This window comes from Brassica rapa, chromosome A09, assembly GCF_000309985.2.
Source record: "Brassica rapa cultivar Chiifu-401-42 chromosome A09, CAAS_Brap_v3.01, whole genome shotgun sequence".
Taxonomy (NCBI): Eukaryota; Viridiplantae; Streptophyta; class Magnoliopsida; order Brassicales; family Brassicaceae; genus Brassica; species Brassica rapa.
In genome coordinates, this window is record NC_024803.2 from 6,879,410 (window position 1) to 6,895,808 (window position 16,399).

Sequence of the window (16,399 nt, forward strand, 5' to 3'; positions counted from 1 at the left end):
TAATTAAATTAGACTTTTTACCTATATGATTTTATAATCATTTATATTTTGTCATAACAAAAAAATTAAACTATGGATCACAAAATTTGAATGTGGGACTTTAACAGCTTTAGTAATTATAATTATTTTTTAAAATTCAAAATATAACATATACAGGAAAAAATTATATTTTATTATATTTTTAATGTGGTTGTTTAATTTATTTTAATAATTTAAAATTAAAAAAAATATGATAGAAGATATACTAATTTTTATTAAATCTTTATTATTCAAAATTATTAATTATTATATATACATTAGTCACATTAGACAATTCCGTAACTTTTATCTAAAGAACATTAATAATGAATTTATGGCTAGTTTAAATAAAAATGTTATTATATAATTAAATGGAACAACATATTTCTCTAATGATTCTAAAAATCATCTTAATGATGATACGTAATTACAAAAAAAAATTGTAATGTTTCTCAATTAATATTTAGGAGATAGTATATGATATATCATTCATTTACTGAATTGATTATTCATAGTGCTACAACAGTACAATTAGAACTATTAGAGTATTAGGTATGAAGTCTCATCAAATAAATAAGAGAGCCCCCTCCTCCTAAAACTTTTTTGATTACAATCACACAACTAATCTAACATTAAAAGGAGGTTGTACTAATCAGAGAAGATGATCATCTGCTCATAAAACAGGTGGAGTCATCTGACTTCAATCATAGTACGATATAGGTGTTTGTTCGGTTTAAATGCAACTTATGAAAATTGATCGCATTTATAATCACAACAACAACAACAAAAGACGACTAGTAATAATTCATTTTGACGAGGTCAAGAAAAGACTCACTGTAACTTGTTTGACTTTTCTCCATCAAACAACCAACCACACAAAAAATCAAATATTTTCTCTCTTTTCTTTCCGAAATTTTCTAATTCGCCATTGACAACTGAACACGACCGTAAACTCATAAAAAATTGTAGCTTTTTCTTACAAAACACATACTCTTCATATGATCTCTCTTCATCTCTCTCTCTTTCCTCTAAGCTTTTCTCATGGTTTCCTTCTTCTTCTGCACCCTCTCTTCCTTCATCTTCCTCTGCATCCATGTCTCTTCCGCCGCCGATACGATCTCCGCTAACTTCACCCTCTCCGGAGACCAGACACTCCTCTCCTCCAACGGAACTTTCAAAATGGGTTTCTTCAAACCTGGCAACTCTGCAAACTTCTACATAGGCATGTGGTACCAAGAACTCTCTATACAAACAATCGTCTGGGTAGCTAACCGTGACAAACCAGTCTCCGACAAGAACACATCAGTTCTCAGAATCTCCGAAGGTAACTTAGTCTTACTCGACGGAAACAACTTAGTTTGGTCGACCGGTCTCAACTCCTCCTCTGCTCACGACGCCGTTTTGCAAGACGACGGCAATCTCGTCCTCAGAGACGACTCCGGCTCTCCTCTATGGCAAAGCTTCGATCACCTCGGTGACACGTGGCTTCCCGGAGCTAAAATTCGGTACGACAAACGAACCAAGAAAAGTCAACGTCTCACGTCGTGGACGAGTAGTGAAGACCCATCGCCAGGTTTGTTCTCTCTGGAGCTAGACGAGTCAACCGCTTACAAGATCCTCTGGAACGGGTCGACTCAGTACTGGTCGAGCGGTCCTTGGAACAGTCAGAGCAAGATCTTCGACTCGGTACCTGAGATGAGACTCAACTACATCTACAACTTCAGCTTCTTCTCCAACGAAACGGAGTCCTACTTCACTTACTCCCTCTACAACCACGCGAACGTCTCGAGATTCGCCATGGACGTCTCGGGACAGATCAAGCAGTTCACTTGGCTGAACAACAACAACCAGTGGAACCTGTTCTGGTCTCAGCCTCGACAACAATGCCAAGTGTATGCTTACTGTGGCTCCTTTGGGATTTGCAACGACAAGTCCCAGCCTTTTTGCCAGTGCCCTCGTGGGTTTAGGCCCGCGTCGCAAAAAGACTGGGACTTGAAGGATTACTCTGCGGGCTGCGTCAGAAGCACTGAGCTACAGTGCTCTCGCGGAGTGATCAACGAGTTTCTGCCTCTTACCAACGTGAAGTTACCTGACAACAACTCAGAGGGGCTACTGGGATCAACGAGCTGCAGATCAGCTTGTCTAGGGAACTGTTCTTGTATGGCTTACGCACATGAGGAAACCTCGAACCGATGCTTGATGTGGAGTAACGATGTCTTGAATCTTCAACAACTCGAGGAAGATAACAGCGAGGGGAGTATGTTTTATCTTAGACTCTCTGCTTCCGACATGCCTCGTAATTCTCCTTCCGGTAAGAGTAACAAAGTGATGATAATCGGCGCGGTTCTAGGCTCGTTAGGGGTGGTAGCTCTTGTTTTGTTGGCTGTCATCTTAATCTTGAGGAGCCTTAGGATGAAGAGAATGAGAGGAGAGAAGAGTGATGGTACATTGGCTGCGTTTAGCTATAGAGAGTTACAGAACGCGACTAAGAACTTCTCGGAGAAGCTAGGAGGAGGAGGTTTCGGCTCGGTGTTCAAGGGAGCTTTACAAGATTCTAGCGTCATTGCGGTGAAGAGGCTTGAGGGTATTAGCCAAGGAGAGAAGCAGTTTCGGACGGAAGTTGTCACAATAGGAACAATCCAACACATGAACCTAGTGAGGCTTCGCGGGTTTTGCTCTGAAGGAAACAAGAAACTGCTTGTGTATGATTACATGCCTAACGGTTCTTTGGATTCTCATCTTTTCATCACCCAAACCGGAGAAGAGAAGACCGTCCTCGGGTGGAAACTGCGGTACCAAATCGCGCTAGGGACAGCTAGAGGATTGGCTTACTTGCACGACGAATGTAGAGACTGCATCATTCACTGCGACATAAAACCCGAAAACATCTTGTTAGACTCGCAGTTCGGTCCCAAAGTTGCTGATTTCGGCTTGGCGAAGCTCGTGGGCCGAGATTTCAGCAGGGTTCTGACGACAATGAGAGGCACGAGAGGCTACCTTGCACCAGAATGGATCTCCGGAGTGGCGATAACAGCGAAAGCCGATGTTTACAGCTACGGGATGATGCTGTTCGAGATTGTTTCGGGGAGAAGAAACACTGAGCAGTCAGAGAACGGGAAGGTCAGGTTCTTTCCTAGTGTGGCTGCGACCGTGCTCACCAAAGATGAAGACATCCGCTCTCTGCTTGACCCGAGACTAGAAGGCGAGTCCGTGGATACGGAGGAGCTGACTAGAGCTTGTAAAGTGGCGTGCTGGTGCATACAGGACGAGGAGAGTCATAGACCAGCGATGAGTCAAGTTGTTCAGATTCTTGAAGGTGTTTTGGAAGTGAATACGCCGCCGTTTCCGAGATCGATCCAAGCTCTAGTTGAAAACGATGGATCTGTTGTCTTCTTCACTGAGTCTTCATCTTCCTCAAGCCATAATTCTTCACAGAAACAGAACCATTCTTCTTCTTCTTCTTCTTCCAAGAAGACGACCAACAACAACTCTTCGGCTTAGTTTAGTAATATTGTAAACGCATTGTGTTATGAATTGTGTAATATTGACTATATGTTTTAATTAGTTGTAAAAGGAATCACTTAATTTTCTTCCGTTGTATAATTATTTCTTTGTTGCAGATTTATGTAAACTTTTATTTTCTTAAACCTCATCATTCTACAGAGCATTATATCGTCATCATTTCCATTATAACCATTACATTCACGACCTTATATGATGACTTGAGGACTGTTAACATCATATCGCTGTTGTTTCATGTTAAAACTTTGATTAGTGTTTGTTTTCGAATTAAATCATTGGATTACAATCACCACAAGTAAGGCCAGCTTTATATTATATGAATCATGTGATGATACTATGATGTTGAAACCTTAATCATGTCATTTGATAATTTATAATTTTTTCTTGGCATGGTTTATTTGTATGAGATTTTGTTTACTATAAGGTCAGTGAGTAAGAACTTACAATCTTAATCTATGTCCATTGATAATGCTTTAAAACAAGTAGGTGTAGTTCTGTTTTTGATAAATATAGAAACGAAGAGTTTACTTCTAATTTGAGTATAGATGAAAGTATTGCTTGTCATATAGATGTTGATCCTATATTTCCAAGTAAGTGTGTAGTTTCTTTAGGAAAAAACAGTTTGATAGAACTAAGTTAGGTGAAAAAGTACTAGCATGTGAAGATGGATTTATAATTAATATTTTTAGTTGTGGTGGACACGTTAAGATCATATTTGATCAAATGGTGAATTTTAAAAGTGTTTCTTATTTGATTTGAGAAAATTAAATGCATTAGATGAAATGAAAGTGAACTACAAGAAAATTATACTGATTTTTACAAAGCAACTCTCTCAGTTTAGGAAGTTGTCTTGAAACAACACAGTGACACACACACACTCTCTCTTGTCTTCCCTTCTGTTCTGTGTCTTGTGTTATCGTTCACACTTCACAGATTCTTCTTGTAATAGTCCCACGAGAAAATTCACAGTAGGACCCATAGAGTTAATGCACTCCAAAGACAAAATGTGCCCTATAGAGCAATGCACTCCATCATATTCTTGTAACTTGTTTGACTTTTCTACACTAACCAACCAACCACACAAAAAAAAAAACAAACAATATTTTTTTCTCTCTGTTCTTTCTGATTATTATTTTTCTTACAATTCTCCATTGACAAACTAAACCTCACGACTAGTCAACTAGCACGACCGTAGACTTATAAATATTTTTAGCTTTATAAAAAAATGCACACTCTTCATATGATCTCTCTCCCCCTACCTCTAACAAGCTTTTGTCATGGCTTCGTTCTTCTTATTCGTCCTGTTTTCCCTCTTCTTCCTCTGCACCCATGTCTCTTCCGCGGATACAATCTCCGCTGACTTCACTCTCTCCGGAGACCAGACAATCTCATCCTCCGGCGGAACTTTCAAAATGGGTTTCTTCCAACCTGCTACTTCATCAAACTTCTACATAGGTATGTGGTACCAGCAACTTCCTCAACAAACTATCGTCTGGGTAGCTAACCGAGACAAACCAGTCTCCGACAAGAAAACATCACTTCTCAAAATCTCCAACGGTAACTTAGTTCTACTCGACGGAAACAACCAGACTCCAGTTTGGTCGACCGGTCTCAACTCTTCCTCTGCTCACGACGCCGTTTTGCAAGACGACGGCAATCTCGTCCTCAGAGACGACTCCGGCTCTCTTCTATGGCAAAGCTTCGATCATCCCGGTGACACGTGGCTTCCCGGAGCTAAAATCCGGTACGACAAACGAACCAAGAAAAGTCAACGTCTCACGTCGTGGACGAGTGTTGAAGACCCATCACCAGGTTTGTTCTCTCTGGAGCTAGACGAGTCAACAGCTTACAAGATCCTCTGGAACGGGTCGACTCAGTACTGGTCGAGTGGTCCTTGGAACCCTCAGAGCAAGCTCTTCGATTCAGTTCCAGAGATGAGACTCAACTACATCTTCAACTACAGCTTTTTCTCCAACGCAACAGAGTCATACTTCACTTACTCCATCTATAACAAGGCCAACATCTCACGGCTCGTCATGGACGTTTCGGGTCAGATTAGGCAGTCCAGTTGGTTAAACAACAACAACCAGAGGAACCTGTTCTGGTCTCAGCCTCGGCAGCAATGCCTAGTCTACTCTTACTGTGGCTCCTTTGGGATTTGCAGTAGCAAGTCTCAGCCTTTTTGCCAATGCCCTCGTGGGTTTAGACCCAAGTCGCAAAAAGATTGGGACTTGAAGGATTACTCTGCAGGCTGCGTTAGAAAGACTGAGCTACAATGCTCTCGTGGAGTCGTTAACCAGTTTCTGCCTCTTACCAACGTGAAACTACCTGACATTTTAGAGGTATGGGGGATAACTAGTTTTAGTATTTGCGGATCAGCTTGTCTAGGGAACTGTTCATGTATGGCTTATGCACATGACGAAAGCTCGAACAGATGCTTGATGTGGACGAAAGATGTCTTCAATCTTCAACAATTCGAAGAAGATTACAGTGAGGGGAATACACTTTATCTTAGACTCTCTGCTTCTGACATGCCTAGTAGTTCTACTTCCGGTAAGAGTAACAAAGCGGTGATATTTGGCGCGGTTCTAGGGTCGTTAGGGGCGATAGCTCTTGTTCTGTTGGCGGTAATCATAATGTTAAGGTACTGTAGGAGAAAGAGAATGAGAGGAGAGAAGAGTGATGGTACATTGTGATAAGCTACGTCAATGTTATTATACGAAACAGAGGAGGTGTGACTTAGTGAACTAAATGGGAAGCTTAGCTGGAAGAGATAAGCTTATTCATTGGTTTACTTTTCATTTCAATTAGTCACAAATAGATTTTGAAAAAAATTCAAAAAAATATGACAATTCTGTTTTAATACATAGTTGAATAATGTAATAACATATGATGAAGTTCAAAGAGGTTTGGAACCTTTGTTGTCTTCGTTTCACTAAGGAATATCAATTTTATAGTGGTTAGTCCAATGATTTAGGGAGTATTTATAGTTTTGCTAAATTAATTGATAAAAAATTAGAACGATGTCCATGTACCATGAAAAAACAGTTTATCATAAATTAATACAAATGTATAATGTGGTTATAAATTTTAAAACGAAATAAAAGATTATAGGCTTCATATATAGATCATTTACCGAAAACTCATTATTTTCGTAGCGGCGTACACATAGATTTTAAAAAAAATTCAAAAAATTTGACAATACTGTTTTATTGCATAGTTGAATCATGTAATAACATATGATGAATTTCAAAGAGGTTTGGAACCTTTGTTGTCTCCGTTTCTCTAGGGAATATCAATTTTATAGTGGTTAGTCCAATGATTTAGTGAGTATTTGTAGTTTTGTTAAATTAATGGATAAAAAATTAGAACGATGTCCATGTACCATGAAAATAAGTTTATCATACATTAATACAAAGGTATAATATGGTTTTAAATTTTAAAACAAATTTAAAGATTATAGGCTTCATATATAGAGCATTTACCGAAAACTCACTATTTTCGTAGGGGGTACACATAGATTTTGAGAAAAATTCAAAAAATTTGACAATACTGTTTTAATGCATAGTTGAATCATGTAATAACATATGATGAATTTCAAAGAGGTTTGGAACCTTTGTTGTCTCCATTTCTTTAGGGAATATCAATTTTATAGTGGTTAGTCCAATGATTTAGGGAGTATTTGCAGTTTTGCTAAATTAATGGATAAACAATTAGAATGATGTCCATGTACCATGAAAAGGAGATTATCATACATTAATACAAATTTATAATGTGGTTTTAAATTTTAAAACAAATTTAAAGATTATAGGCTTCAATATATAGAGCATTTACCGAAAACTCAATATATTCGTATGGGTTAACACATAGATTTTGAGAAAAATTCAAAAAATATGACAATTCTGTTTTAATACATAGTTGAATCATGTAATAACATAGGATGAAGTTCAAAGAGGTTTGGAACCTTTGTTGTCTCCGTTTCTCTAGGGAATAGCAATTTTATAGTGGTTAATCCAATGATTTAGGGAGTATTTGCAGTTTTGCTAAATTAATTGATAAAAAAATTAGAACGATTTCCATGTACCATGAAAGGAGTTTATCATACATTAATAGAAATGTATATTGTGGTTTTAAAATTTAAAATAAATTTAATGATTATAGGCTTCAATATATAGAGCATTTACCGAAAACTCAATATTTTCGTAGGGTTAACACATAGATTTTGAGAAAAATTCAAAAAATATGAAAATTCTGTTTTAATACATAGTTGAATCATGTAATAACATATGATGAAGTTCAAAGAGGTTTGGAACCTTTGTTGCCTCCGTTTCTCTAGGGAATAGCAATTTTATAGTGGTTAGTCCAATGATTTAGGGAGTATTTGCAGTTTTGCTAAATTAATTGATAAAAAAATTAGAACGATTTCCTTGTACCATGAAAGGAGTTTATCATACATTAATACAAATGTATAATGTGGTTTTAAATTTTAAAACAAATTTAAAGATTATAGGCTTCAATATATAGAGCATTTCCCGAAAACTCACTATTTTCGTAAGGGGGTACACACATATTCTGAGAAAAATTCAAAAAAATTGAAAATACTGTTTTCATACATATTTGAATCATGTAATAAAATATAATGAAGTTCAAAGAGGTTTGAAACCTTTGTTGTCTCTGTTTCTCTAGGGAATAGCAATTTTATAGTGGTTAGTCTAATGATTTAGAGAGTATTTGCAGTTTTGCTAAATTAATTGATAAAAAATTAGAACGATGTCCATGTATCATGAAAATGAGTTTATCATAAATTAATACAAATGTATAATGTGGTTATAAATTTTAAAACGAATTAAAAGATTATAGGCTTCATATATAGAGCATTTACCGAAAACTCACTATTTTCGTAGGGGGGTACACATAGATTTTGAGAAAAATTCAAAAATTTTGAGAATACTGTTTTAATACATATTTGAATCATGTAATAAAATATGATGAAGTTCAAAGAGGTTTGGAACCTTTGTTGTCTCCGTTTCTCTAAGGAATAGCAATTTTATAGTGGTTAGTCCAATGATTTAGGGAGTATTTGCAGTTTTGCTAAATTAATGGATAAAAAATTAGAATGATGTCCATGTACCATGAAAAGAAGTTTATCATAAATTAATATAAATGTATAATGTGGTTATAAATTTTAAAACGAATTAAAAGATTATAGGCCTCATATATAGAGCATTTACAAAAAAACTCACTATTTTCGTAGGCATAGATTTTGAGAAAAATTCAAAAAATTTGGTCATATTTTTTTAATACATATTTGAATCATATAATAAAATATGATGAAGTTCAAAGAGGTTTGAAACCTTTGTTGTCTCCGTTTCTCTAGGGAATAGCAATTTTATAGTGGTTAGTCAATGATTTAGGGAGTATTTGCAGTTTTGCTAAATTAATGGATAAAAAATTAGAACGATGTCCATGTACCATGAAAAGAAGTTTATCATACATTAATACAAAGGTATAATGTGGTTTTAAATTTTAAAACAAATTTAAAGATTATAGGCTTCATATATAGAGCATTTACCGAAAACTCACTATTTTCGTAGGGGGGTACACATAGATTTTGAGAAAAATTCAAAAAATTGACAATACTGTTTTAATGCATAGTTGAATCATGTAATAACATATGATGAAGTTCAAAGAGGTTTGGAACCTTTGTTGTCTCCGTTTCTCTAGGGAATAGCAATTTTATAGTGGTTAGTCCAATGATTTAGGGAGTATTTGCAGTTTTGCTAAATTAATTGATAAAAAAATTAGAACGATGTCCATGTACCATGAAAAGGAGTTTATCATAAATTAATACAAATGTATAATGTGGTTTTAAATTTTAAAACGAATTAAAAGATTATAGGCTTCATATATAGAGCATTTACCGAAAACTCATTATTTTCGTAAGGGGCTACACATAGATTTTGAGAAAAATTCAAAAAAATTGGAATACTGTTTTAATACATATATGAATCATGGAATAACATATGATGAAGTTCAAAGAGGTTTGGAACCTTTGTTGTTTCCGTTTCTCTAAGGAATAGCAATTTTATAGTGGTTAGTCCAATGATTTAGGGAGTATTTGCAGTTTTGCTAAATTAATGGATAAAAAATTAGAACGATGTCCATGTACCATGAAAAGAAGTTTATCATAAATTAATACAAATGTATAATGTGGTTATAAATTTTAAAACGAATTAAAAGATTATAGGCTTCATATATAGAGCAATTACAGAAAACTCACTATTTTCGTAGGGGTTAACACATAGATTTTTAGAAAAATTCAAAAAAATTGATAATACTTGTTTTAATACATATTTGAATCATGTAATAAAATATGATGAAGTTCAAAGAGGTTTGGAACCTTTGTTGCTTCCGTTTCTCTAAGGAATAGCAATTTTATAGTGGTTAGTCCAATGATTTAGGGAGTATTTGCAGTTTTGCTAAATTAATGGATAAAAAATTAGAACGATGTCCATGTACCATGAAAAGAAGTTTATCATACACTAATACAAATGTATAATGTGGTTTTAAATTTTAAAACGAATTAAAAGATTATAGGCTTCATATATAGAGCATTTACAGAAAACTCACTATTTTCGTTGGGGGGTACACATAGATTTTGAGAAAAAATAAAAAATTTGATAATACTTTTTAATACATATTTGAATCATGTAATAAAATATAATGAAGTTCAAAGAAGTTTGGAACCTTTGTTGTCTCCGTTTCTCTAGGGAATAGCAATTTTATAATGGTTAGTCCAATGATTTAGGGCGTATTTGCAGTTTTGCTAAATTAATTGATAAAAAATTAGAACGATTTACATGTACCATGAAAAGGAGTTTATCATAAATTAATACAAATGTAAAATGTGGTTATAAATTTTAAAACGAATTAAAAGATTATAGGCTTCATATATAGAGCATTTACAGAAAACTCACTATTTTCGTTGGGGGGTACATATAGATTTTGAGGAAAAATCAAAAATTTGATAATACTTTTTAATACATATTTGAATCATGTAATAAAATATGATGAAGTTCAAAGAAGTTTGGAACCTTTGTTGTCTCCGTTTCTCTAAGGAATAATAATTTTATAGTGGTTAGTCCAATGATTTAGGGAGTATTTGCAGTTTTGCTAAATTAATTGATAAAAAATTAGAACGATTTACAAGTACCATGAAAAGGAGTTTATCATAAATTAATACAAATGTATAATGTGGTTATAAATTTTAAAACGAATTAAAAGATTATAGGCTTCATATATAGATCATTTACCGAAAACTCACTATTTTCGTACGGGGGTACACATAGATTTTGAGGAAAAATCAAAAATTTGATAATACTTTCTAATACATATTTGAATCATGTAATAAAATATGATGAAGTTCAAAGAGGTTTGGAACCTTTGTTGCTTCCGTTTCTCTAAGGAATAGCAATTTTATAGTGGTTAGTCCAATGATTTAGGGAGTATTTGCAGTTTTGCTAAATTAATGGATAAAAAATTAGAACGATGTCCATGTACCATGAAAAGAAGTTTATCATACATTAATACAAGAGTCTAATGTGGTTTTAAATTTTAAAACAAATTTAAAGATTATAGGATTCATATATAGAGCATTTACCGAAAACTCACTATTTTCGTAGAGGGGTACACATAGATTTTGAAAAAAATTCAAAAAATTTGAGAATACTGTTTTAATACATATATGAATCATGGAATAACATATGATGAAGTTCAAAGAAGTTTGGAACCTTTGTTGTTTCCGTTTCTCTAAGGAATAGCAATTTTATAGTTGTTAGTCCAATGATTTAGGGAGTATTTGCAGTTTTGCTAAATTAATTGATAAAACATTAGAACGATGTCCATGTACCATGAAAAGAAGTTTATCATAAATTAATACAAATGTATAATGTGGTTATTAATTTTAAAACGAATTAAAAGATTATAGGCTTCATATATAGAGCATTTACAGAAAACTCACTATTTTCGTAGGGGGGTGGGTACACATAGATTTTGAGAAAAATTCAAAAAATTTGAGAATACTGTTTTAATACATATTTGAATCATGTAATAAAATATGATGAAGTTCAAAGAGGTTTGGAACCTTTGTTGTCTCCGTTTCTCTTGGGAATAGCAATTTTATAGTGGTTAGTCCAATGATTTAGGGAGTATTTGCAGTTTTGCTAAATTAATGGATAAAAAATTAGAAAAATGATGTCCACGTACCATGAAAAGAAGTTTATCATAAATTAATACAAATGTATAATGTGGTTATAAATTTTAAAACGAATTAAAAGATTATATAGGCTTCATATATAGAGCATTTACAGAAAACTCACTATTTTCGTAGGGGGGTTTACACATAGATTTTGAGAAAAATTCAAAAAATTTGACAATACTGTTTTAACGCATAGTTGAATCATGTAATAACATATGATGAATTTCAAAGAGGTTTGAAACCTTTGTTGTCTCCGTTTCTCTAGGGAATAACAATTTTATAGTGGTTAGTCCAATGATTTAGTGAGTATTTGCAGTTTTGCTAAATTAGTTGATAAAAAATTAGAACGATTTACATGTACCATGAAAAGAAGTTTATCATAAATTAATACAAATGTATAATGTGGTTATAAATTTTAAAACGAATTAAAAGATTATAGGCTTCATATATAGATCATTTACCGAAAACTCACTATTTTCGTAGGGGGTACACATAGATTTTGAGAAAAATTCAAAAAATTTGAGAATACTGTTTTAATACATATATGAATCATGGAATAAACATATGATGAAGTTCAAAGAGGTTTGAAACCTTTGTTGTTTCCGTTTCTCTAAGGAATAGCAATTGTATAGTGGTTAGTCCAATGATTTAGGGAGTATTTGCAGTTTTGCTAAATTAATGGATAAAAAATTAGAACTATGTCCATGTACCATGAAAGGAAGTTTATCATAAATTAATACAAATGTATAATGTGGTTATAAATTTTAAAACGAATTAAAAGATTATAGGCTTCATATATAGAGCATTTACAGAAAACTCACTATTTTCGTAGGGGGTTACACATAGATTTTCAGAAAAATTCAAAAAAATTGATAATACTTTTCTAATACATATTTGAATCATGTAATAAAATATGATGAAGTTCAAAGAGGTTTGGAACCTTTGTTGCTTCCGTTTCTCTAAGGAATAGCAATTTTATAGTGGTTAGTCCAATGATTTAGGGAGTATTTGCAGTTTTGCTAAATTAATGGATAAAAAATTAGAACGATGTCCATGTACCATGAAAAGAAGTTTATCATACACTAATACAAAGGTATAATGTGGTTTTAAATTTTAAAACGAATTAAAAGATTATTGCCTTCATATATAGAGCATTTACCGAAAACTCACTATTTTCGTAGGGGGTACACATAGATTTTGAGAAAAATTCAAAAAATTTGACAATATTGTTTTAATACATAGTTGAATCATGTAATAACATATGATGAATTTCAAAGAGGTTTGGAACCTTTGTTGTCTCTGTTTCTCTAGGGAATATCAATTTTATAGTGGTTAGTCCAATGATTTAGTGAGTATTAACAGTTTTGCTAAATTAATGGATAAAAAATTAGAACGATGTCCATGTACCATGAAAGAAGTTTATTATAAATTAATACAAATTTATAATGTGGTTAAAATTTTAAAACAAATTAAAAGATTATAGGCTTCATATATAGAGCATTTACCGAAAACTCACTATTTTCGTAGGGGGGTACACATAGATTTTGAGAAAAATTCAAAAAATTTGACAATACTTTTAATACATATTTGAATCATGTAATAAAATATGATGAAGTTCAAAGAGGTTTGGAACCTTTGTTGTCTCCGTTTCTCTAAGGAATAGCAATTTTATAGTGGTTAGTCCAATGATTTAGGGAGTATTTGCAGTTTTGCTAAATTAATGATAAAAAATTAGAACGATGTCCATGTACCATGAAAAGGAGTTTATCATAATTAATACAAATGTATAATGTGGTTATAAATTTTAAAACGAATTAAAAGATTATAGGCTTCATATATAGAGCATTTACCGAAAACTCACTATTTTCGTAGGGGGTACACATAGATTTTGAGAAAAATCAAAAATTTGACAATACTTTTAATACATATTTGAATCATGTATAAAAATATGATGAAGTTCAAAGAGGTTTGGAACCTTTGTTGTCTCCGTTTCTCTAAGGAATAGCAATTTTATAGTGGTTAGTCCAATGATTTAGGAGTATTTGCAGTTTTGCTAAATTAATGGATAAAAAATTAGAACGATGTCCATGTACCATGAAAAGAAGTTTATCATACATTAATACAAAGTATAATGTGGTTTTAAATTTAAAACAAATTAAAGATTATAGGCTTCATATATAGAGCATTTACCGAAAACTCACTATTTTCGTAGGGGGTACACATAGATTTTGAAAAAATTCAAAAAATTTGAGAATACTGTTTTAATACATATTTGAATCATGTAATAACATATGATGAAGTTCAAAGAGGTTTGGAACCTTTGTTGTCTCCGTTTCTCTAAGGAATAGCAATTTTATAGTTTAGTCCAATGATTTAGGGAGTATTTACAGTTTTGCTAAATTAATTGATAAAAAATTAGAACGATGTCCATGTACCATGAAAAGAAGTTTATCATAAATTAATACAAATGTATAATGTGGTTATAAATTTTAAAACGAATTAAAAGATTATAGGCTTCATATATAGAGCATTTACCGAAAACTCACTATTTTCGTAGGGGGGTGGGTACACATAGATTTTGAGAAAAATTCAAAAAATTTGAGAAAACTGTTTTAATACATATTTGAATCATGTAATAAAATATGATGAAGTTCAAAGAGGTTTGGAACCTTTGTTGTCTCCGTTTCTCTAGGGAATAGCAATTTTATAGTGGTTAGTCCAATGATTTAGGGAGTATTTGCAGTTTTGCTATATTAATGGATAAAAATTAGAACGATGTCCATGTACCATGAAAAAAGTTTATCATAAAGTAATACAGATATATAATGTGGTTATAAATTTTAAAAGGAATTAAAAGATTAAAGGCTTCATATATAGAGCATTTACCGAAAACTCACTATTTTCGTAGGGGGGTACACATAGATTTTGAGAAAAATTCAAAAAACTTGACAATACTGTTTTAATGCATAGTTGAATCATGTAATAACATATGATGAAGTTCAAAGAGGTTTGGAACCTTTGTTGTCTCCGTTTCTCTAGGGAATAGCAATTTTATAGTGGTTAGTCCAATGATTTAGGGAGTATTTGCAGTTTTGCTAAATTAATTGATAAAAAATTAGAACGATGTCCATGTACCATGAAAAGAAGTTTATCATAAATTAATACAAATGTATAATGTGGTTATAAATTTTAAAACAAATTAAAAGATTATAGGCTTCATATATAGAGCATTTACCGAAAACTCACTATTTTCGTAGGGGGTACACATAGATTTTATGAAAAATTCAAAAAAATTGAGAATACTGTTTTAATACATATTTGAATCATGTAATAAAATATGATGAAGTTCAAAGAGTTTTGGAACCTTTGTTGTCTCCGTTTCTCTAAGCAATAGCAATTTTATAGTGGTTAGTCCAATGATTTAGGGAGTATTTACAGTTTTGCTAAATTAATTGATAAAAAATTAGAACGATGTCAATGTACCATGAAAAGAATTTTATCATAAATTAATACAAATGTATAATGTGGTTATAAATTTTAAAACGAATTAAAATATTATAGGCTTCACATATGGTGCATTTACCGAAAACTCACTATTTTCGTAGGGGGGTACACATAGATTTTGAGAAAAATTCAAAAAAATTGAAAATACTTTTTAATACATATTGAATCATGTAATAAAATATGATGAAGTTCAAAGAGGTTTGGAACCTTTGTTGTCTCCGTTTCTCTAAAGAATAGCAATTTTATAGTGGTTAGTCCAATGATTTAGGGAGTATTTGCAGTTTTGCTAAATTAATGGATAAAAAATTAGAACGATGTCCATGTACCATGAAAAGAAGTTTATCATACATTAATACAAATGTATAATGTGGTTAAAATTTTAAAACAAATTAAAAGATTATAGGCTTCATATATAGAGCATTTACCGAAAACTCACTATTTTCGTAGGGGTACACATAGATTTTGAGAAAAAATCAAAAAATTTGAGAATACTTTTAATACATATTGAATCATGTAATAAATATGATGAAGTTCAAAGAGGTTTGGAACTTTGTTGTCTCCGTTTCTCTAGGAATAGCAATTTTATAGTGGTTAGTCCAATGATTTAGGGAGTATTTGCAGTTTTGCTAAATTAATGATAAAAAATTAGAACGATGTCCATGTACCATGAAAAGGAGTTTATCATAAATTAATACAAATGTATAATGGTTAAATTTTTATAAATTTTAAACAATTAAAGATTATAGGCTTCATATATAGAGCATTTACCGAAAACTCACTATTTTCGTAGGGGGTACACATAGATTTGAGAAAAATTCAAAAATTTGACAATACTGTTTTAATACATATTGAATCATGTAATAAATATGATGAAGTTCAAAGAGGTTTGGAACCTTTGTTGTCTCCGTTTCTCTAAGGAATAGCAATTTTATAGTGGTTAGTCCAATGATTTAGGAAGTATTTGCAGTTTTGCTAAATTAATTGATAAAAAATTAGAACGATGTCATGTACCATGAAAAGGAGTTTATCATAAATTAATACAAATGTATAATGTGGTTTAAATTTTTAAAACGAATTAAAAGATTATAGGCTTCATAT

General features: G+C 32.4%; 2 protein-coding genes across 2 annotated transcripts; both read left to right on the top strand.

Moving 5' to 3' along the window:
- Positions 1–89: 89 nt before the first annotated feature.
- Positions 90–3,685, top strand: LOC103837939 (G-type lectin S-receptor-like serine/threonine-protein kinase At2g19130). Its single transcript, XM_009114333.3, has one exon. It carries the CDS (start codon positions 1,060–1,062, stop codon positions 3,517–3,519), a length of 2,460 nt encoding a protein of 819 aa, XP_009112581.1. The 5' UTR covers positions 90–1,059; the 3' UTR covers positions 3,520–3,685.
- Positions 3,686–3,927: 242 nt separating this feature from the next.
- On the top strand, positions 3,928–6,457 carry LOC103837940 (G-type lectin S-receptor-like serine/threonine-protein kinase At2g19130). The gene has a single exon (XM_009114334.3). The coding sequence runs from the start codon at positions 4,818–4,820 to the stop codon at positions 6,234–6,236; it is 1,419 nt and encodes a 472-aa protein (XP_009112582.2). The 5' UTR covers positions 3,928–4,817; the 3' UTR covers positions 6,237–6,457.
- The last annotated feature ends 9,942 nt before the right edge of the window (positions 6,458–16,399 follow it).

Coding starts and splice junctions, on each gene's coding strand:
- LOC103837940 (XM_009114334.3), top strand. CDS start 4,818: ATGGCTTCGTTCTTCTTATTCGTCCTGTTTTCCCTCTTCTTCCTCTGC.
- LOC103837939 (XM_009114333.3), top strand. CDS start 1,060: ATGGTTTCCTTCTTCTTCTGCACCCTCTCTTCCTTCATCTTCCTCTGC.